Below are 23,582 nucleotides of genomic sequence, written 5' to 3'. Positions count from 1 at the left end.
AGCATGCTTTACAACCATGGTGAGCAGAAAAGCATCTCAGAACCCACAACACATCAAACATTGAGATGGATGGGCTACAACAGCAGAAGACCACATCAGGTTCCCTTCTGCCAGCCAAGAACATGAATCTGAGGTGATCTTGGGAACAGACTCACTGAAACTAGACAGGTGAAGACTGTAAAGACCAGGTGACTTTTTCCTTGCTGCCACATGATTGGATGATTAGATAACTGCATGAATGTGCAGGTGTACAGGTGTTCCTAATAAAGTGGACAGCATGAGTATATTCTTACAGGACAATGAGCCAAAATACAAGGCAAAAACTACAAAGAAATAGCTTATGAAAAAAGAAGGTGTAGAGAAAATGGCTTTGAGCATGACCTGAAAACTGCTGTCCACAGAGGTTCTCCATCTTTTACTCTCCTTCTTACTCTGTTCAGCACTTTGGTCAGCTTTGCTGTGCTAAACATGCTATGTAAATAACATTTACTCACTTACTTACTATAACATTTGGGACAGTTTTACAAAACTTGCATTTATCATTATATTGAATAGTACTGGACTATATACACTACCCTGTGGGGTACCATTGTCTATTGAATATGTTTTAGAGTGTGTTGTTCCTACTCTAACCTGCATTTTACGTCCAGATAAAACATACATAATACATTCCCCCCCTGCTGGGCCGCCCAGTCCATTAAGCGTAATAGGCAGACGGCCACAGGGCGTCACCATATTTGGGGCGCCGCCACCGTCTCTTATTACCTCAGAAAAGTTTGTTTGGTCAAATTGGTTTGTTGGCGCCCCCTAGTGCTGATGTGAATAAGCAGTGTGTAAGTGCACCACGACACTCATAATCGGTGTTTTTTTTTAAATTAATTTAAAATAAATAAATAAATAAATAATAAATAAAATTACAATGTACATCATACTCATCAGTTGGTGTGCCTGTGAAGTGAGTGTGTGTGTGAGTGTCGGTGATGATGATTTAGTTTTTTTTTACGGCATTATGAACGATAGTGATCATGGCATAATTTTTGCTGCTGACGTATTACCACCATTAGCAATCAAGATTGTTAGTTGAGATGCAAAATGCTGCGACAAAAACCATCGGGAGCTCAATGGTGCTAATGGTTAAGCAATAATAAATACTAATAATAATAGCAATAATAAATGCTAATGGTTAAGCAGACAACGGACTGGTTTTTGCTTCCATAATAAGATGTTGTTATATATGTGCAGTATCTGAATCTTTGACTTGTGTTACTAAAACTTCAAACATGTTCAGTCGATGAAGTCACACACCCTGATAATTTGTGCCAACAACAAACCCCACCCCAGGCAGGTTCCCCTAATATATTTAGACAATACAGATGATTATTATTAATATTTATTACTTCTTACTAAGACTGTGTTGTCCGCAAGCAACAAGCTTAAAAGCAAAGCCAAAGATGTTTTAGCTAGTTAGCTCTGCAGTAACAAAGAATATGCTCTATTTTTTTTTATTTAACAAAAGCTTAGCACTTTCTTTGTATTTTGCATATAATAAGGTGGATTTGTGTTTATTTTTTTGTGGTTATGCCTATCCACGATGGATATTTATTTATCCATCCATCCATCCATCTTCTATACCGCTTATCCTTCCTTCAGGGTCACGGGGAAACCTGGAGCCTATCCCAGGGAGCATCGGGCACAAGGCAGGGTACACCCTGGACAGGGTGCCAATTTATTTATTTATTTAAATGTTTCATTTGTATTATTTTTTATTATTGAAGTAAATAAAATTTTATTGAGTATGAGAAATGAATGCTGTATTTTTTTAGTCTTTGTTAATTAGATTTGTCCTTCCAGTCCAGTCCTCCTTAAGAAATTAGTTAAATATTATTTCCTCCCTTGATCATTATTTCCACATTATTTCCACATTCTATGATACTTTTACTATTGCACTCTCCTACATCCATTCTCCTTAGTTGTTCCGTCATCTCTTCCCTTTCTTGTGAATATCTCCTGCATGACATAAAGATGTGTTTAATTGTCTCATCCTCCTGACATTCATCGCATAAACCTGTAGGATGTTTTCCTATATGTATGTTTTATGTAGCTGACAATGACATATCCTTAGTCTACTTATTATAACTGTTTTTTTCCCCCTTTTATTTTCCCTCTCTCACCATACCTACTTTATTTTGAACCATGTACAGATGTCTCCCTTTATTTTTATGATCCCACTCATGTTGCCATTTTCCCATTATCTTTTAATTCTTCCCTTCTGACTTTGATAACTTCATTTGCACGTCAACATGTCCTTTTTTTGCTGCCTCTTTTGCCAATCGACCAGCTTTCACGTTCCCAGTATTCCCACATGAATGTAACACTTCTCCCGAGTCTGCATACTCCTGAGTTTGTAAACAAAACTTCATACAATAATTCTTGATGATTTAGAGTTGTTCCATACTTAATACTCATAAGGGCGGGTACAGAGTGGCTACATATTAAAATGTTATCCCTGGTCTGTTCAATCCATTCTAATGCTATCAATATAGAACATAATTCAACTGTATATACATGAAAGCTGTCTGATGTTCTTTTATTGACTCCCATTTCATATCTAGGGGAAAGTCCCGCTTTCCAAAGCATGTCGTATCTAACAACACTCACCATACATATTACTGTTCGATTTAACGCGGAAGTGAGAAGTCTAAACACGGTATTACGTCATTTCCGACCTCGGTGCTTGTTTGAGGGGAAAGAAACATGGACGAATCCATGAAAACGTGTCTCATATTTGCTCTCTCCGAGCACAGAAAGCTAACGGACAGATTCCTCGTCCACATAAATGAAGAGATGGAAGAACAAAAAAAGCGCACAAGGTACTGTTTTTGTCTTTTATGTGTTATGCTTTTTAAACAAGTTTTGTCTACGATAATGCGTTAGATTTCTGTGAGTGAACCGAGTAGTGTTTGTTAACAACACATCGGCCATTATTTAGTTGTAATATATACATTTATCTAATCAAAACATGCATCAGTATTAGAAATGTTTTTCTCCATGAAAACTGACTATTGTAAATCGCCATGGGAACTATTCACTATGTAAGAGACTGCTCTTGTAAGCTCACTGTACACTTGTTTTTTTGCAACTACACATTAGTGTGACCACGTAGCATTTAGATTTATGGTTTCAGTCACTTTTAACTGCATTTCAAGCACTGATTTGTTCACTTTTGTCCAGGCAATTTTAAATTCAAACTGATATCCACTGACTGAAATTCTGTTAACCCTAATCCATACAGCAGAAGTTTATCTTAAAAGACCAATTTTTGTTGCTGCTTGTAGAATCTCCTTCTGTATTTCCTCACTTTATACTAGCAAGTGTATTTGACTTTTCGATTGTGGTACTAATTCCCCAATTTATACGTAATATAAAATTCAGTGATGAAGGCAGACTGTGTAAAACACTGAAGCGTTCGGAAGGTATGGAGTAAACAGTACAGTATAAAGTACTGACCTTATGTTACAATGCACTACTGAAGAACTACATACAAACATGTACATATTTCATAAAGTATAGAACTGTTTGTGTTTCCAATTAAAAAAAAAAAAGTAATAATTTTGGCAATATTTGAAAGATTTCTTTTCTCCTCAGGATAGCGACAGCCGCTATGCTTCGCTCGCCACATAGAGTGACCCTGAAGACTGGGACAAAATGGGAAGTCATGCCGAACACGGATGACGACACTTTTTTTCATCCTTTCCGAGTCACCAAAAGACAGTTTGACTTTCTCCTGCTGGTGCTGCAGCAGCAGGGACTGAAAAGGCAAAAAGCCAGAGGTCAGCCGACCGTACCTATAAGAATGAAGGTCTTGATGTTTCTGTGGTACATGGCGAACCAGAACGGCTTCAGAGACATCTCAGACAAATTTGATGTCTCTGAGTCAACAGCACATAAGTCTGTTTTGGAAGTTCTTGCCATTTTTTCCACTCTAGGGCCATCCTTCATCTCCTGGCCAAATGCAGGTAGGAAAAAAGCATCCTCTGCAGCTTTCCACAAGCTGTGTGGTCTCCAGGGAATCATTGGTGCAATTGATGGGTGCCATATCAAGATAAATCGACCAAACATAAGAGGAGGAGACTACATGAACAGTCAGTCATTTTATTCTGTCCTCCTTCAGGGGATTGTTGAGGAGAGAGGGCGATTTATTGACATATTTGTTGGACCACCAGGCAAAGTTGATGATGCCAGATTGTTGAGGGCCTCCAACTTTTATGCAGACTGGCAGGAGAAAATGGGAGAATACAGTTTGCTCGGAGACAGTGCCTACACTAGACAAGCTGACCCGTTTATCATCACGCCAAAGTGTGATAATGGGGACCTTTCTGAAGATGACCAGCTCCAAAACTCCAGAATCAGCGCTGGGAGGGTGGTCATAGACCAAGCATTTGGAAGGATGAAGTGCAAGTGGAGGCGGATGAGAGACCTGCAGAATACCCGCCTTGAAAATGTGGTGATGATTATTATGGCAGGTTGTTTCCTCCACAACATGTGTATAGGTGATAATGAAACGTGTGAGGAGCACCCACAAGGCTGTCCAAGGCAGGCAGATGACAATGTTTAAGCCTGGTTTACATTTGTATCATCTGTTTATTTAATGCTCCGATGATACTGCAAATAAAAGTAAACATATGTAAATGTGTTGTCTGTGGATTTGCATGCCACATTCATTCGATTTATTTATTATATGATTCTCCCCTTGCTGCAATGACGTTTGTACCTGATGGGTAACTCAATAAATCAGGCTTGCGTCTGTCAATTTTGGTTCCATGAATGAAGCTAATTGTAAACCCTGCTGCGTTACTATGGCAACATTTGCTTTTAGACAATCCTGCTCCATGTCCAGTTAGTTCTGAAGCTTTAGCTTGGCTTAATGAACTCTCTTGGTCATGCCTTGTGCTCAGGAACAGTTGTTCGCCATAGTGTAGGTAAAGCATTGAGAGTACAGTATGTGTGTATATACTGTGGGTATGTGATAAAATCCCCAGTATCGTACATGTGAAAGCAAAATGTTTCTATCAATTGTAAAGAGAAACAGCTTACCCTTTTGTCAAGAATGACCTGGTTGGTAATGACGTATCCGAGATTTCACTGGCTTTGTACTTTTGATTCATCCTCAGTGACAGGTTTAAAACATTATTTATTTGTAGCATTCTTATTAATGGCATCAATAAATCACATTTCAATAATCAGAATTAAAAAAAAAAAACTTCTCAAAATCCATTATCAATATATTCTAATTGTATGTAGACACAGCAGACTGAGTAAAATTAACTACACAATAAGATGTTGGCCTGAGGAACATGTCTTGCAATTCTTTTACATTTCATTTCTTACAACAATAACAGTTTAGGAAAATCTTCAATATTGTCTTAATATTGAAGATTTTATATACCAATTTAGAATTAAGTCTTTTCTACAAGTAACTTAACAAGAGTTTAACACAAGAAAAAAAAGTCAGTCTCAAATTCTATAAGCACATGTGCAAAGTAAAAATCTGGCCTTAAATGAATCCAAGTAGCTCAGGTATGTGATTTTTTTCATGGTCTACTATTTGTACTTTTTTTTTTTTTTTTTTAACATGAGATTTGTATTGAGCATGTTCATTTTTACTACAGAAGTAATTTAAACTCTTTTGCATTATTCATTTGTTGTTCATTATATGTTCTTAAGCATTAATTAGCTGCAGAGAGGATAATTATTTAACGTTAACATGGGCTCACTGCATACTGGCTAGAGCTCACAAAACATCATTTCAAATAGAGTGCTATAAGAGTCCTAACGCCTGGAGAGGAGGTTTTAGCACTTACTGTTTCATCGCTGTGAAGTTAGTGGTATTTTTAAGGGGATTTTGGTTAAATGACCGAAATAAGGTCTGTGGTTAACACAAGTTCAAGATATTTGCATGTTGTATTTTACAACATAACACGCATCGGTAATACCCCACTGGTGATTTTGTTATGTTGTTAACAAAAGTTGTTATGCTTTTATGTGTCTTGAAAAAGGAGATTGCTAACAAGTGGTTAAATGGCACTGTAGAGGTTGTCAGGGTCATTAAATGTCATCACGCCAAACCAGAAAACTCTTCTACTACAGCCTTGTTGTGTTTATACTCATGCTCATGCAAACTATTCCAACTCAAACGTTGCAACTTTGTAGATTTATCAATTTGTAGTGCTATAAAGCTTCGTGGTCATGACAGTTTTTTTAAAATGATTTCTGGCGATTGTATTTAGACGTCAATTCATGAAAGCTGTGTTCGTTTGTGAAGATTATCTTGAACAAAATGTATAAGAATCGAAACTTTTGTTGGTCACAGAGCTTATTTTCTGCAGTAATCCAAAAGCCAATGGAAAAATCCTAATGGCTTTTTGTCAAGGGAACCAGGGTGATGCTAACTTCTGGGTTGTCCTACAAAAATACATGTTTTGCTGCACTCTACCGAGGAATCATCCTCAAAGCGAACACAATGCACCCAAAATTTTGTAAACGTAACACATTTACTTCTTGTTTTCAGAATGGGATCAGGAATTTAACCTGACCATAGAATAGGTTACAGTTATAAATACAAACTTGACTCCTACAGCCTTTTTGGTAATATTTGGTGATTTTTTTTTTTTTTTAAACATGAAATGCGCATAAAACAATGAACATAATGTAAATCTATTGATGTGCACACAACGAAATTAGTCATACATTACATTGTTTAAGGCTATGCTAGGACCTAAAAAAATAAGAACAAGAAAACAATAAGTAGTACACATGGAATAAAGTATGACCAAAACCTCAGAGCATATATCATGTGTGCAGACACAGGTGGTCACATTTTCTCCAAGAATTTGCGCATTAGCTCCTCAAACCCCTTTTGGGCAGATTTCATCTGGGCCAGAATTTCCTCATGGCGCCGCTGACTAGCTGCCTCAGATTCCCTTAAAAAGTCCAGAAGAGTGGAGTAGTCCTCTTCTGTCCTTCTCCGCTTGCGGAGAGGTTGTGTTGGTGAAGCTGGCCTTGTAGATGTTTGCCTTGCTGCAGACGAGTCTCTCTGACAGTCAATACTCAGTGGCTTTCGTCTGCGCCCCACTACACCTTGCACGGTACCAACAGCAGGGAAGTCAATGTCCTGATGGCCATCCAACAGCTCTTCCATCTCAGTGAAAAACTGGAACCGTGTTTTTGTTTGACTACTTGTACTATTATGTTCTAGGACTTTCTTGTAACCATCCTCAAGGGTGTACCATTTTCTAGCCACCTTGCTTGGGTCAAAGGTCTCCATAAAGTGTTTGGAGAGTTTATTAGCCATATCCATCCACAAGTTTTTCTTTTGGCCTTTGGCAGACTTCAGTCGGTAATTCAACTCCTTAAAAGTTCTCGGGAGACCTCTGCCATCTGCTTCCAACTGGTTGCGGATCAAATCAATCAGAAAGCGTGTTTGTTCTTTATTAAAAGACTCATTTGGTGGCAAGGGTTCGATTGAAGGAGACGTTTCTGCCTCCAGATTATTTTCTATAACAGCAGAACAATCAGAAATATACATCAACTGTTATTTTTTGTTGAAGAAATGCACAACATTGTACTCCAAGGAACCTTTCATCCTGACAATAAATATTGATGTGATATATTGCAACCAGATCACAACAAAGTACTATAACAGGTTTTCTTTAACAAGTTTACTTTTGCAAAACTCACTACAGTGGTCTTTGTGGACCAGACAGTTTTTCATCATCTTGTCAACAATAAAGAAGGCATTCTGGTAACATTTTCAAGATTCTTGTATTCGTTGTCCACTCAAACTCCAACCAGCAAAACTGTTCACTTCTAAAGTCCAAATAAAATGCTTACCCTTTTCAAATATGTTTAACCACAAGTTCTACACAGTTTACACAGTTTCTATATCAAATTACCAGCAATTTGTTAGTGTATTGCAAACAACTCATTACAATACAAAACAATGAGAAAGCAAAGAAATACCGGAGATATTTACAGAAAATAGTGCAGCTACTGTAATGACACCAGTGGTCAGTGTGCTCTTCTTAGAAGAAAACTCCCACTGGTGTTTTGAACAATGAGTCAGAAACTCTCATGGTGTTTTAGGTGTAGTGACTTTTGCACAAGAAATTAATGCTTTGGCCAAGCTGTAACGGGGGGGGGGGGGGGGGGAGGATTGATGTTTCCTGGAATAAATAAAAACTCACCAGTAACATACACAGTCACTCTCTCGGTCATGTTGTCGTCAATGTAGCACGCGGTGGCTTCGCGCGCTGCCTGGTACAGCTGCTCAGTGAGAGGTATGCTCCTCTGTGTGTCCGCGAACAGACTCATTCCACTGTCTGCCAACACTAAAGGATTTAAACACACACATAACTTTACAGTCACCGTCCAGAGCAGCTCTTACAGACTACAGTGAACTGCACGAAACATTTATGAAGTGTGCAGTGCACCAACAGCAGCAAACAATAGCAAGTAACGTTAGCAACGAGCTAGGCAGCTAACGTTAGTGCTATGAATGATGATAACGCTGATGTTTGGGCCGATGTTACCCGTGCTTGGCATGGACAGTGTTGTAGACTGAACCGAGTACTGTGTGTGGATATTAACTAATCGAAAGGAAATACTGATATAATCTCAATTAAAAGTATACTAAGACTACTTTACTGCGTTCGACTTACCTCGGAAGTAGGAGCTCGGAAATACGTCATTTTCGAGCTCCGTGTGGTTGCCTGATCCGCGTACTCGCCCCTACTTGTGCCGCGCATGCGCACATATACATTTTTTTTACCCGATTTGTACCGCGCATATGTGTCATTTCACAACATTACGCCACAGTTTGTTTCATTTAAAAATAACTCATATACCGTATGAAAACAAAACAAAACAAAACAATTCCCGACCACCGACCAAGATAAAAACCAAATAAACGCTCGGAATTCATACTCGTTAGCGCGATAGCTCAAATCAAGTGATTGGATGTTTGTAGGATTTATACATTTATCCTCCCTTTGTAAATATATCATAGGCTATTTATGAAATTATATAGGATAGACTGATTGGGTTATTTATTTAGACTTTTGAAATTGTAAATTTATATTTATAGAATGTATAGAACTATTTATGTATTTTTTTGCATTTACATTTATTCATTTTTAGCAGAAGCTTTTATCCAAAGCGACTTACTTCATGAAATATATTTTTTTTATTTTATAAGATACAAATAAATAAACTAATTTTTATCAAAATAAATCCAATCCAGTAATTTTCCATGCAATAATCCATGCAAAACCTTCAATACAATCTCCGAGAATGGATGGGATATTATCAGAAAGTGAACTGATTAGGCTTAGTTATATAGCCCTTACAACCTACTGGTTTAAACAATATAGCCCTAATATTTAACTTAATATTAACTAGTTTGACAGTGCCCCTGTTATTATTTAGCCCAATAGCCTAATTTTTTTATAGTAATATACTTACTATATAGTAAGTTTAAAATCTAGATTTAAATTGTCTGATAAAAAATTATAATAAAAGTCAATTTAAAATATATTCAATTCATTTCCAATATGGTACTCAATCAAAAAGTAGCAGAAAATCAAAAAGTGTGGCTGCTGTATTGTGGTCAGCAGCTACACACTATGCCACCCATTATTTATTTTTTTTTTAACTACAGCTTGTCAGGTTACACAGTGCATAATGTAACTACAGAGGTTAGAGAGAGAGAGAGAGTGAACCATTACGTCACGTAGTCTTCTGACTTTTATTGATATTGACGCCCAGATGCAGTTACTAATTTATCCGCTAGATGTCCTGGTATAGTTTGGCCACATTTCCGAATGTTACAACGCAGAAAAAGTGTGTTACCGAAACGTGAGGTGGATTTTGAATTGAGAGTGTTGCATATTTCTCCTGGGGGAAAATAAACCAGAAACCCATTTGTTTAATTTTCTCATAGCAAGTAGCTGTGCCAGAAAAATCTAATAGGTATCTGAAGACACTGTGAAAGCAATCATGATAAAAAGTAAATCTAATATCTTGGAAATTTACAGACAAGTCAGATAAACGTGTTAATTACAGCTCTCAAACAGCAACAGTCTGTTGGCAGTCTGTCTGATTTAAACAGTTATATGGTTATCGTTATATCTGCGTTTTATCAGACTAGACGTTTATTGTAATAAATCCATTGGAAAGTCGTTTTCCCCCCGAGTTCCGATTTAAAAGCGTTGTAATGCCTCGGCTCAGAAAGACATGGATAACCATAACAATCATATTTGTATGCATATAGTCTCTGAATCTCTTTCGATTAACGAAGATATATGATGTATAATGAAGGTCAACTGTTTTGTTCATCTTTGTTCATAAAAATGATCTGTCACAATGGTCTAGCCGCGTTAGTAAATTTGCGTTGAAATCAGCGGAATTAAGTTACAACTTTTTTTTTTTTAAACCCTTTTCACAGCAGAAAAACTACATATGTCCACTTGAGGAAAAACCCCCAAAAGTTTTATCAAGTAGCAACTAACACAAAGGGAAATATTTACCGTTGACCGTGCGCCGCCATATTGTTGTGACGTCAGGTTTGTTTATATCAGAGAATTCGGGTAAGGTGGATGGATCCTGAGTTCCCGACTTGGAAATCCGAGTTGAATGACCGTTCCAGTCCACTTTTCCGTATCGAAGGTCGGTTTTTTCCGAGTTCCCAGTACAATGGATTGTAACATTATAACAAATTTGTCAGACGTAATTGGTGAAAAAGCATCACACGCACACTATAACAAGAACTTAGTCTACATCAAAAAGATATCCTCGTGGCAGTACAATTAGATCAGCGTTTAAGAATACTATCAAGCTAAAATCATGTTAGAGAGGAGTTATTAGGCTTATAACGGCAGTATGGACAGCAGAGGTCAGTATGGACTGCTACACACAAATCCACAGATACTCTTCCGTCCAACAATGATCTACCATGCACATAAACAGCCCTATGCATGCTAGTAAGTTACAAGTTACTCAAGGGATATACCAAGATCAGATCAAAACTGATCAGAAACATTGCGAAAAAGGTTCAGCCAAGGGAAACTCCACTAAGAACTGGAAAAAGAAAATAATAACCTTTCTGTGAAAACCATTCTAGTTAATCACAAATAAAGCATATGACTAATTCCTTATAGGTGTATAATAGGTGTATTATACTATTTATGTGCTTAATAAACTGATTTATCCTTTTAATTAATCAGTGACTTCCATTCCATTTAAATGTAAGCACTCATTTACACTACTGGGCAAAAGCATGGAAACAAGCAGTAACTATTAAAAATATTGCTGAAAAGAGGCCACTGCCATTAGGGAATACTGTTGCCATGAAGGGGTGTACTTAGTCTACAACAATGTTTATGTACGTGGTATGTGTCAAAATAACATCGCACTCTGTCCAGTCTGTGGCTACGCAGCGCCATACACAGCAAACTATGATGCACTGTGTGTTCTGACACCTTTCTATCATAGACAGTATTAACTTTTTCAGCCATTTGTGCTAGCTGTTCTGTGGGATTGGACCAGACCGGCTAGCCTTCGCTCTCCATGCACATCAATGAGCCTTTGGTGCCCATGACCCTGTTGATGGTTCACCGGCTGTTCTTCCCTTGACTACTTTTGGTAGGTACTAACCACTGCATACTGGGAACACCCCACAAGGCATTTTGGAGATGCTCTGACCCAGTCATCTCGCCATCACAATTTGGCCCTTGTCAAAGTCGCCCAGATCTTTATGCTTGTCCATTTTTCCTGCTTCCAACACATCAACTTGGAGAACTGACTGTTCACTTGTTGCCTAATATCACACCCCTTGAGAGGTGCCACTGGAACAAGATAATCAATGTTATTCACGTCACCTGTCAGTGGTTTAAATGTTATGTTATGACCAGTGTATATCTCACATATGAAATAACAATAATTGACTTCTGATACACCTTTGAATAAAGCAAGAAGAATGTACTTTTCGTGTTTAATATAGAAATAAGTGAGAAAGATATATTTGCCGCATAGGAGACATCACAAACATTTAAACACTATTGCTGTCATCACTTCTGTTACCCTTGTGTCAATGCTCTTATTGAGATTCTATATTATTAAAACATATATTTTGGTTCATAAAAACGCAAAATAGGATAGAATTAATAGCTTGTATTGTTAGAGTACTGTGGTGTCAATTACAAATACAGAAGGTCATTTAAATTATAGCAAATTTAAATAAAATGAAAACACATTAAGGCATTCAGTGTAATTAAAATATTGGTGTATGAGTGCACATAATTAAGAGAGTATAAAAAATTTTGTGAGTATATTGTATGAATGGTAGTATCATGGTTGACAACTAATTCAGGTTTATGACTTGTGTGGGGAAAAATAAGTTTAATGTAACCCTTAGGATAATGATATTGAGGATATTGACCCATAACATATACTCCATTGTACATTTATATATATATATATATATATATATAAAGAAATTGAATTTAGAAAATGTTACTACTTACCATGTTTAAAAGGCACAAATTCAGAATAATGACCTTGTGTTTTTCTTTCCGGTCCTGATGTAAACTGTATGCACACACACACACAATACAGAGAGAGGTCTTGATGGTAGATCCCTTTTACACATTCTACACAATTGTAATGTTGGAGCATGGGTTGGGGCCAGAGAATACTCACTCCCGAGTTGGATGTCTACCAAAAATAAACATAATTTCAGAAAGTGTTTCTGTGAGTCAACTGAGCCACAGTAGTACGGAGCACGACTTCATTAATGAAAACGTCCAACCTGGCAGAGATGATAGATATCCTTCTGATGCAGATCTAGAAAGCAGAATTTTTTTTGTTAAAATTAGCTGGATAAATGGAACAGAGACAGAAAGAGACAGGAAAAAAAAGTGAACCAAGTGATAGATGGTCTGAATGGGAACCAAAACAAAAGGTGATGGAAAATGGAGGGAACCGAAAAGGATCAATGTTTGAAAATATAAATAAAACAGATCTGCGTACACATTTCTCTGCAGCAAAATAATGTCATTTTGATATCTGTCAGTGTACGTCTCCCTGTACACATTAAACAGCAATAATGTACCATAAAAGTACCATGTAATAGGGATAATTTAGTCACGACATGTTTTAAAATGATTTTGTTCAATTCCCTGGAATTTTGATAGATTTTTAAGATTATGATTTGATTAAAAAACTGCACGTTTGCATAAACGTCTTGTATGTGCATTTTGTAGACGCTGAATAACAGCACAGAATCACAGAAAGTGTTCCTATATCACTATATCACAATGAACAAATGGATGGACATATGCAATATTTTTCTTCAATACATTGGAAAGATCAAAATGACACACAGTTCATGTATTAAAACTATAAACCAGTATGAAGCATTTGAAAAATCATCAGCCATATCAGTCCTGGTGGACACAGTAGTGAAATATGATCTATAGGAGATGCAGTCTTGAGTAAACATGCTTTACAGGCAACTACTGTTCTATATTTGGCTCTGCTGATCGTTCGGGGTACTTATAGGGCAGAGACCCGGAGGTGGGCGACGGCAGAGATGATCGTGGTACCAATTAGAGTACTCGGCGCCAAGTATCTGAGCTCAGATTGTGTTGACAGACTTCTGGGCGGGCTCGGTGGGCATTTGTAGTACACCGAGTTTATTTACACCGTCCTTTATCTGTCAACGACCTCTCAGTGTTTGGTGGTCCCACAGGCCAGAAATAGCGTTAATTAGGACAGGGAGGGAAAAGAGGAAGAGAGAAAACGTGTGGAACCGCTGGTAGGCCATCAACAGAGGTCTACAGGGGTCTCGACCTCTCTCTTCTCCATCTGTGTGTGTATGCCTGCCAGTACTACCATCCCTTGTGGATGATAAGGATTGAATCCAGCAATGAAATTGGCAACACAACATTATCAGATGCTCCAGGCTGACCACACACACAGTCATCTAGCTGCACATCCCAGTGCTCTTCCATAAGGTGTGCTGAAGATTCAGTGTAAGGCAGCAATACGTCCAACCAATAAACAGACATATGAATCATTTTTTTGAAACCTTCTTTGAAATGAATTAACGAAACAACCTTGATGGAATATTTTCTGTGCACCCTGCAATTTAGATGCTGTTTAAAACAGAATCTAAAAATGTATTAAATGTATAATAATTGTACAGCTAATGCAGTTTTACTGTCCAGAATTATTGACATCCTTCAAGTGAATAGGGAAAAAGATTAATTGTATAAAACAAACATGTATATAATGACTCACAGCTTCTACTTAAATAATAAACACCTACATATATTAGAGAAATTGTAATAGGAGCGTCTTTTTTAAAATAACAGTATTTTTTTTTTAAGTGGCAAAATTATTGACATCCCCACCACGACCAAAAAAAGAATATATTTTTTTTAAAAAAAGAGGAAAATCCATTTTCTTTTTCCTATTTTTTTGCAAATAAAATCAAATAAAAAGGTTCTCAGACTGGAGAAATTTTTGTTCAGATCAATTACCTGTTTCCCCCGGTGGTATACATATGAGGTTGAATTTCCCCCACAGGAGATCAATAAAGTTACATCTTATCTTATCTTATCCATCACTATGGGGAAAAGCAAAATGCTTTGAAAACCTAAGCGATATAAAGCAGATCAGGAATATAAAAATACACAAAAGTTTAAATGGCCATAATTAAAAATATTTCCAGGACTCAGACCCATGCACATCCTGACCTCTTGTTCAGTGAGGAGCGTGGTAAAGGAGGGAGAAAAAAAAGATTTGAAGAAATTAGTTTATTCTTGGTGTTGTAAAGTTTCAAAATAAACTATTAGGCGCCACATTCATAACAAAAAGTCGTTTAGGAAGGGTTGCACTTCCTTAAAGCAACCCAAAAAAAAATCCCACACCGGAATTTTACCAAGCATGATTGGAGCTATAATTGGAATCGTTTGTTGTGGTCAGACAAGACAAAAAAATGACTTTTTAGTGGACAAACGGGGAGTGCATACACAGAAAAGCCCCTGATATCCAGTGTAAAATATGGAGGTGGATCAATGATGCTTTGATTCAGTTTTTTTGCACTGTTGTTCAGGGATCATTGATGGCATCATAAATTCTGCTAATGTCCAAGATATTTTAGCCCAAATCCTGGTTGCCTCTGCCAGGAGATTTAAGCATAAATGTATCAATATATCATTATTTCCCCAATTCTACATAAGCACAGAAATTGCTGCAGGAACACAAAATCTCAGTCTCTGAATTTCAACCTGTAGTCTGAACTGAAAACAGCAATCTACATGCATGAAGGAGTTTAAAATGTCATGCTTATTGGAGTGATCCAATATCCTACAAGCTCAGGGCTATAATTCTCTTCAACACAAGCTCTGAATATAAATTTTGGTTATGCGAATCATTTAGCAGAAAATAACGTGCTACTTATAGTTTGCAGTGTGAAACTAAAACTACAGTTTACCTCACCCCCAAATGTTTAAATTACATCACATTTTGTTGAATTTTATGTTTTTTGTCAATAATTCTGGTGTTGATTGCAGCTGACATTCAGTCATAATGTTTATACAACCGTGATCTTCAGGATCATGACAGTGCCCTTATTAAATTGTTCTGCAACAAAATTGCTGTCCTCAAAGTCGTTGTTTACTAGCACATTCTCATTTGTGCTCATTCTCCTTGGACTGGTGGGTGGGTGAATTCACCTCACACACACACACACACACACACACACACACACTCTGGCTATAATCATCCTGCCATCCTCTGAACATATAAACCCACCCCATCTTCATGTCTACAAATACACAATGCTCACTGCAAACCTACAGAGGACAGCATCACTGAGACCAAGAAGCAACCTTCCTGAGTTCCTGAATAAGCTACTGAAAAGGTAAAGCAGTAAATGACTTCATTTCACTTTCTGAACCTTTTAACCTTGTATTTAACACTTACGAGTGTTTGTACGCAATGCATTAAGGTATGCGGATGAAGAATTAAAAATGTTTTCATTGTGAAATGCCAAACCAAAAAAATCTGAAATGATTTAATTATTAAATGAGTAATTTGTACTTTTTGTGTCTTTTATTTATTTATTTTTAGACATTATAGTTTGATGTTTATAGTCATCCTGAACATTTATGCACTTTGTAACTGAAAAAAAGAGCTTATATTGTTCACTGTAAACCTGATAGTTCATTTAACTCAAAAAATTTGAGGAAACTAATTACCTCAAAATTTTTAAGTTAATAAATCTATTTCTTTAAGCCAAATACACTTAAATATAACAAAAAGATTGAACTCAAACTTGTTATATTTAAGTGTATTTGGCTTAAAGAAATTGATTTATTAACTTAAAAAATGAGGTAATTAGTTTCCTCAAATTTTTTGAGTTAAATGAACTTATCCGGTTTTACAGTGTTTTGCACACTGTAGATTTGAAGTGTTTGGTATTTCATGGTGTTTGTTTCAGATGTTGTCACACAAGTGTTTCCTGCCCATCTTGGCTCTGTGCTTTTTAATGGACGAGGTGTATTCATTCCTGCTACCAGACAGGCTACAGCTGACTAGAGTAAGTGCTGCAAAACATCAACCTCCATGTGGTTTTATATTTTTGTTATAATTGTAGAACAAGCCTTTGTTTTTATAGAATTGAAAAGTCAAATGAGCAATAATTTGTCTAATTTCAGATCAAATCACAGAATTTTGCTATCCACCAGAATGTACATTTGTGGTGATCATGCTATTAATCATAATTAATGATCTCCTATCTCCATTTCTCCTCTATAGAGCAGCCACCGGTTGGGTCGGGATCTGTCTTCTCACCTGTCAGAACTCTCGGATCTGGTAGAACTCGTTCCTGATAACGGCGGGGAAATGACCCGTGACTGGGAGCCTAACCCAGCCCGATCCTCAGCCTCCTTCTCTGTCCCTGTGGAACGCATTTCAACACCTCACACCAACACACATCACAGGAACAAGGACAAGAGGTGAAGAAAGCAGCGGGGACGGGATGGGACAGGACAAAAGGCTTCATACTAATACTCTCAAGTTTCTTAAAATAGAAACATTAATGCCTTTTGCTTTGTTTCTTCATAAAGGATTGCTAGTTGTGCAGGTCAACAGATGAATGAACCCAGAGTCCATTCAATTTAATTTACTTTGCTTTCCTTCCTGTAGGCTGAGGGTGACCGTTCCCTTGGACCGCATTGGTAGCTTATACCTGTCAGGCAGAAAGAGCAGAAAGGTGAGCATTCTGACCTAAATCGCTAAATAACTTCCACATGATTTTAATTGATGGTTTTACGTTTTAGTGATCACTGTCCAAAAAAAAATGCCTTTGTATTTATATCCTCAGACATCTTAAAAAAACAATTTTTTTTTTCTCTTCACTTCAGGATGAACCAGAGGAGCAACGGGACTAATCCAACAGTACTACCGTAGGATTCGTGTACCAAACAGGCTGGTTGTAAAAGGACAGATTAAGCCTAGTCTTGTAAAATCACAGCTACAGGAGATTACTAATTAAAACGCTCTTCAATCTAGGATTAGGCTTAATATGTATTTAGAAATTTGTATGCAACAGGTGCCACCACCTTCTACTACTTCCCTTTTTTTTTAATAAATAAAATCTATTTATTGCTATTTAATGTCACCCTGTAGTGGTAATCAAACTGACAGACACTCTACATGTGTGCCTATGATCAATAAAAATCAAATAGAAAAAACACAGATGATGCATCAAGTCATTATTCATTGACAGAAGATTAAAAAATAAATTAAATATTGAACGTTGTATAGGATACCCAATAAAGAAAAGGCTTTATTTCTTCTGGTACAGTTAAAGAAAACATCAGATGCCAAAAATATAACATTTGCTTGGCTTTCTCTTCGTTTTCATATTATGTACAGTTCTGAAAGGATATGATATTTACAGAGTAAAATAGGAGAGGGTCTATGTTTTGGGAATTTCAAGAAACCCCTTGCAAAAAACAAACAAACAAACAAAAAACATATTAGAAACAAAATATGCCACAACACTTGCAGCTTAAACTCTTTTCTGTACACAAGACGATCTGGTCTCCGAACTACTTTCAAACAGCATATCAGGGAACAGCTCCACAACGACTAACACTCTGTGTGTGTGTGTGATCTTAACTAGATCTCAGACAAGAGATTAAAACCCAAATTAAACTCTTTAAAAAAACAAAACAAACAGAACAAATAATTACATCTATTAAACTGGGGGCATTGAGTGAACCTCAACACTTGGGTGGCAGTTACAAAGCTCTTAAACATCATTCATTTGTCTCAGAAAACGTCCTTCGAAAGTAAACCAACAAAAAATAGTTAATGCACAATTTGAAACTGCTTACGCTTGGTAAGTGGACAACAGTGCAACCAATGGAAATGTTCCAATCTTAAAAGTTCCCATTTCAAGTCCAACCTTTCATGTTCCCCACACAGAATGACCTGGAGTTGATAGTTAAGTGCTAGTTAATGACACGACTGCCATGGTGCTGACATGCACTGAGATTTAAAAAAAAAAAAAGAAAGAAAAAAAAAAGAACGCGCTAATCACTTAATAAAGACTACCTGTTAATATCGATTATCACAAATCTGAGAGGGAAACTGAGATGTGTGTGAAAATGATAAGCAACAGAAATAACCTATACACAAACCACTTCTTCATGTAAAAAGACAAACTTCAGCTTCTAAAGATCTGTCTTGTAAAAGGCTTTTACGTCGGCATACATCATCGTCTTTTAAATCTTCTACAAAGCCGGCACTAAACACTCCCTGATGATCAGACCAAACTGGCAGACAGAGCGCTCCGAGTAAGAGCCATGCATACAAGTTTGTCTACAAACATGAAGAAATTCCCCTCGTGATATTAACCATGTATGTGATTGTCAAATATGTGATGAACCGATGCGCAAAATCACGGCTCTCAAAAGAACACCGCCGTTCAAAGTCGGCGTTTTCGTCTCATACTTAATAGAAAAGGTGGAGGACGGGAACGTTGCGCTTCCAGGGATTAGGCGTCTTCTCTAACTGTCTTTTTTATGGCCCGATCGCCTCGCTTCCCTGCATTTATGACAGTAGAATATGTCTGGGACGTTGGACTTCTTGATTTTGGCGCAGGACAGATGCACCCATATGCTGCACTGGTTGCACTCGATCATGGGTCGTCCTGCAAAAGGTTTCCCGCAGTAGCAAGTGATCAGATCCCACGAGTCGTCACCTGCAGGGTGGAAAGACCAAGTGTTAAAGCTATAGCCAGTACACTGTACAGTCAGTACACAATAAAAACCCTATGGAAATGACAGTAAAACAAGAAAACGTCTTTTTTTATTAGTGCTTTTTCTCAGCCAGCTGTGTGTCTGTAGTTCATGCATAAGAGCTGATTCTAGGTGTGACGTTTGTGTGTGGATAGCTGCTGCTGCTTTCTCAAAATAAGAAGTAGAGTGCGAGTGTAAGTAAAACAGACCCCCATGAGTCAAACACTCATAAAGAACGTGTCAAAATCAGCTAGAGTAGCAAGAAGGTCTGCTGAGCTTAGCAATAACAACTGACAAACCACAGCACCCCAGAGTAGGTGTTAAATGAACAATACTATTGATCACGGAAAAAAGTGAACAAACCAAGAACAGTCGAGAGGATGTACACAGAGAGATGTGTCAAAGACTACCATTGAGACAACAGAGCAAAATTTCACATCACTCTTTCCACAGTCAAAGTGCTGATGGAAACCAGTGTTTCCTCTAGTTAAGAGATTAATTCTTGTGTAATCAGATGTGTACACTGCACAATAAAGCATGGCATAAAATAATAACCATAAAGGGTTTTATTTATTTGTTTTTTTTTACCCCAGGCTAGGACAATACATTTTACCATACAAACAATTTTCTCCTTCAGACCAAGGAGTCATAGTTGCAGGCAATTTTCACTCTATGTCACTCAATCAGACTTCTCTCTCATCCTTGTGAAATTTCTCCCTGTATTACATTACCTTACATTATCTTGGATGTTGTATCTGCTCGCTTGTTTGTACGCACTTTTTTTCCTCTATACGAGTGCATGACACATGAACGTACTCAGTATTCTGGAAACATGTGACTTTAAAACTTGAATTTTTCAACAATGTTCATATACTTTTTTTTCTTTCTTTCAATTGACCAGGAAAATAACTTTTGCTGCCATTGTTGACAAGATGATGAAATAACTCCGCTCCAGCACTACTGACGTAGTCAGGTCTTTGTTCCAGATGAACAAATTTTGGCACTAAATTACATTTGGTCGCCAGAAAGCCAGCTTTGGCTGAAAAGCACTGAACGATTTGAGATTAGACACTCTGAGAGTGGAAACTGTCCATCTACAAGACGCAAAGCACTAACAGGTCTATGGTTTGCTAAAACCTGCAGAACCTACAGAAGCTCTGGAACAAATCCCAGTGCAAAGAAAACAAAGATTAAACAGGATTAGATACCTCAGGAACCAACTATACACTAAAAAAAAAAAACATGTTTTCCTTTAAATCAGCACAATGATATATATTTCTAGGGCTGGACCAAAAATCATTTTACAGGATTCAAATATTTGTTGGTGTTTCCAAAGGAGGATCCAAATTCTCCACAAAAATGACCCATAATGATAAGTATATTCATCCCTGCAGTTCACATCATATCCACTAGGTGGAAGCAATGTATTAATATTGTATACCAACAGTGCAAATAAGCTCAAATCAGCCACGCATTTTTATATATATATATATATATATATATATATATATATATATATATATATATATCTCTGTAAAACAGAAAGCTGCAAGACAAAATTAAAAGACAAACAAGACAAAATTAATTAGAATAAGCCAAGATACTGCTTTAAACAGTGTAATACATAAGCTGTGATTAAATGTAACATACGTCCACAAAAGTATGTTTATTTTCAAGGAACTTAAAAACTAGTCTACAGTGTAAGAGTCATTTCTGAGTGGCTGTGTAACAACAACGGAAATAAAATAAGACAGGAAAAAAGCACCGTCATGCAGATCGTCAAAGTCGAAGCATGCATGACAAAGAAAGACCGCAGTGATTATCATGAGCGTGTAACGAGCGCTCTCGTGGTGATGTGCAATGATTTTTACCGCATTCGTTCATTTTCAGCAAACTGCTTATTCATGCTCAGGGTAGCTGTGGTTGGTTTAAATTACTTATTCTGTTGTATTCTGGGCCACAGAACCAAGTAAGTTCATTACAAAAATATTGCAGGTGGGTACATGGTCACATGACAGTTCTTCCCAGAGGTTTTCAGTGTTTGGGTGAATGCCAAATAACTCGCAATTTGAGCACATAGCACAGTACATAGCGTAAAGAAACCATTATTTCTTTGGAACCAACATAATGAATGATTTATGGCCAGCCCTAAAAATTTCTAAAGCAGTTGAAGTTTATTATTTAGAACCAAGAACGCTGAGGACTGAAGTCAATCTACTGACCTTCCTTCCATACTAACTGCATTGTACATAATCATCATTCAACTGTGATCAAGGCCAATCATGTTAAACCCCACCTACTATTTAGCCATTTTCATTTAATTCATTATCAAATAAAACCACTCACCTGACTCTACCATGATATCCTCATCTGCGATCCACGTTTCCCCTTCACTGGAGCTCATTTCAGCATCTCTGCTTGCTTCGTCGTGCTCAGACTTCACCAAGTTGGGTCTCTGGGACTGCAGCCCTCTTGGTTGACCTGCATGCTCCTCTCCATGGCCGAGTCCAGTCTCAGAGTCTGTCTCGCTGAGTGCCGAGCTCTTAAGCTTCTTAAGGCTTTTGGGCTGCTTGGAGTTTTTGCTGCGCTTGATTCTGGCACGCTTTTCCCCGCTGCTACTGCTGCTGTCTCCTGCACCTGAGCCGAGAGAGAGGCGCTTCAGCTTTTTGTCCTTCTTGCGCTCTGCTTTGCTGCTCGCTTGGCCCTTGTAGAGAGTGTCTTTTAACCTCATTTTGTCCAGCAGGGTGTTATCAGAAGGCAGACGCTGCATGGTCTTGACGCTTTTGTTGGCGCGGGCTTTCTGCACGAAAGTGTGAATGGTGTGTAGGTCTGAGTTGCCGTCTCCCCAGCTTGCTGACATATTTGAGCTGGCACCACCTCCCACGCCACCTTCGCCCGAGGTGCCAGAGCTGTGTGGTGAACTGGAGGAATCTGGAGACCAAGGCCTTTCCTACGGAGGCAACACAAGACACTGAGCGCTACACAGCTGCAAGCATATCTAGGAAAAGTCACGGAGCAGCAAGACAATGGGTTCAGTCTAAGGGTAAAATATTCTAAGCAGGCTGGCTGCTTAGACAACTACTGAGTATAAAACAGCAACATGGATGGCTATGAGACAGACGCCACTAAATTTTGAAGTACGCACCGTTTAAGGTTTGCATTTTACTCTAATTTCATGTCACTCTAGACGACATCATTGAATTACAGGTGACCTAAAAAAACATGTCAGAATGATTAAAAACCACACAGATAGTTATTTTTCTATCGAATGAAAAGAGCATAAGTGACCTCAATAGAGACAGGAGGTGAACGTGAAGCAGCCAGAAACTTCTCAGTTAAGGAATGTTCTCACACACAGTGCCAAAGCGACCGGGGATCATTCACTTTCACTGAGAGCTGCCGACTTCCGGCGACAACGATGACGTGGGCGTGTCCAGTGACACGACTAAGTCGAGAAAAGTTTAACTTTATGCAAATATGTAGCGACTTGGTGCGGCGAACACCAGTGGAGTGGAGTGAAGTGAATGGAGTGAGGGCAGTAAAGCACGCATGAGCCATCATTCTGCCTGCGAGTACAATTTGTTTCATGGACCCAGACAGTGCAAACAGCACACACTGCTTCTCCTTCATCTTCATATACACACACTGGTGAATTTTAATTACAAACGCTCTCCCTCCAGCACGTTTCATTTTAATAGCAAGAAAAATTGATTTGTTGTCAAATGTGGAATGCTAGCTGCACCACCCGCTGATTAATGTTACCATGGCAACCAACAGTAGGAACGCCTACTGGTGATTTTATAGTACAGGAACTGGTGACTTGCAGCGATAAACTCGATGTGTGTGTGTGAATGTAGCTTTAGTGTGTAAGTTTCATTTTCTTTTAAACGATGTTTTATCTCAGCCAGTGTACACAATTATTACTGGATTTTTTCTGTGTGCGTCATCATTGTAGGTTTGTTGTACATCCTTCTTTGTTCAGTTTTACACAGTGTTTCTGTTTTATGTGAAACCTTTCCCAAATGTACATCCTTTTACTGCTATTCTTAATGCTTATTTAACTTATGTTTGTGCTTAATTTAGCTTGACACTCATCAACAGTTTGGATTACACTGTTCTGTATATATTCAATACAAAAAAAATTATATAATATACACTACACACACACTACCGGTCAAAAGTTCAGACGCTCGTTATTTTTTCTACACATTT

At 37.8% G+C, this 23,582-nt stretch overlaps 3 protein-coding genes and 2 long non-coding RNA genes across 8 annotated transcripts in view; 3 read left to right on the top strand and 2 right to left on the bottom strand.

Annotated features, from left to right (window-relative positions):
* The first annotated feature begins 2,695 nt into the window (after positions 1-2,695).
* LOC128610017 (uncharacterized) lies at positions 2,696-4,824 on the top strand. The gene is made up of 2 exons (XM_053629028.1): positions 2,696-2,870; positions 3,646-4,824. The coding sequence occupies exons 1-2, from the start codon at positions 2,755-2,757 to the stop codon at positions 4,613-4,615; spliced, it is 1,086 nt and encodes a 361-aa protein (XP_053485003.1). The 5' UTR covers positions 2,696-2,754; the 3' UTR covers positions 4,616-4,824.
* Positions 4,825-5,604: 780 nt separating this feature from the next.
* On the bottom strand, positions 5,605-10,753 carry LOC128610018 (uncharacterized). The gene is made up of 3 exons (XM_053629029.1): positions 10,584-10,753; positions 8,244-8,387; positions 5,605-7,554 (listed from the first exon to the last, which is right to left on the bottom strand). The coding sequence occupies exons 2-3, from the start codon at positions 8,368-8,370 to the stop codon at positions 6,872-6,874; spliced, it is 810 nt and encodes a 269-aa protein (XP_053485004.1). The 5' UTR covers positions 8,371-8,387; positions 10,584-10,753; the 3' UTR covers positions 5,605-6,871.
* Positions 10,754-15,590: 4,837 nt separating this feature from the next.
* On the top strand, positions 15,591-16,969 carry LOC128610015 (uncharacterized). Its single transcript, XR_008386303.1, has 3 exons — positions 15,591-15,982; positions 16,562-16,660; positions 16,879-16,969. It is a non-coding gene; the product is annotated as an uncharacterized LOC128610015 (long non-coding RNA).
* Positions 16,970-16,988: 19 nt separating this feature from the next.
* Positions 16,989-17,757, top strand: LOC128610016 (uncharacterized). The gene is made up of 3 exons (XR_008386304.1): positions 16,989-17,078; positions 17,269-17,335; positions 17,487-17,757. It is a non-coding gene; the product is annotated as an uncharacterized LOC128610016 (long non-coding RNA).
* A 124-nt stretch (positions 17,758-17,881) lies between these two features.
* The window catches only part of phf23b (PHD finger protein 23b), a 12,119-nt gene continuing 6,418 nt past the window's right edge, over positions 17,882-23,582 (bottom strand). For 3 of the 4 annotated variants that reach the window (XM_053629019.1, XM_053629018.1, XM_053629017.1), the window contains 2 exons: positions 21,717-22,320; positions 17,882-19,333 (listed from right to left, as the gene is read on the bottom strand). In XM_053629019.1, coding sequence (XP_053484994.1) covers positions 19,140-19,333; positions 21,717-22,320 — 798 coding nt within the window. In that variant the 3' untranslated portion in view covers positions 17,882-19,139. The remainder of the gene's footprint in view (positions 19,334-21,716; positions 22,321-23,582) is intronic. The other variant, XM_053629020.1, reaches the window with a different exon arrangement.

This window comes from Ictalurus furcatus, chromosome 7 (assembly GCF_023375685.1).
Source record: "Ictalurus furcatus strain D&B chromosome 7, Billie_1.0, whole genome shotgun sequence".
In the NCBI taxonomy this organism is placed as follows: domain Eukaryota; kingdom Metazoa; phylum Chordata; class Actinopteri; order Siluriformes; family Ictaluridae; genus Ictalurus; species Ictalurus furcatus.
This window is presented reverse-complemented; position numbering and strand designations above follow the sequence as displayed.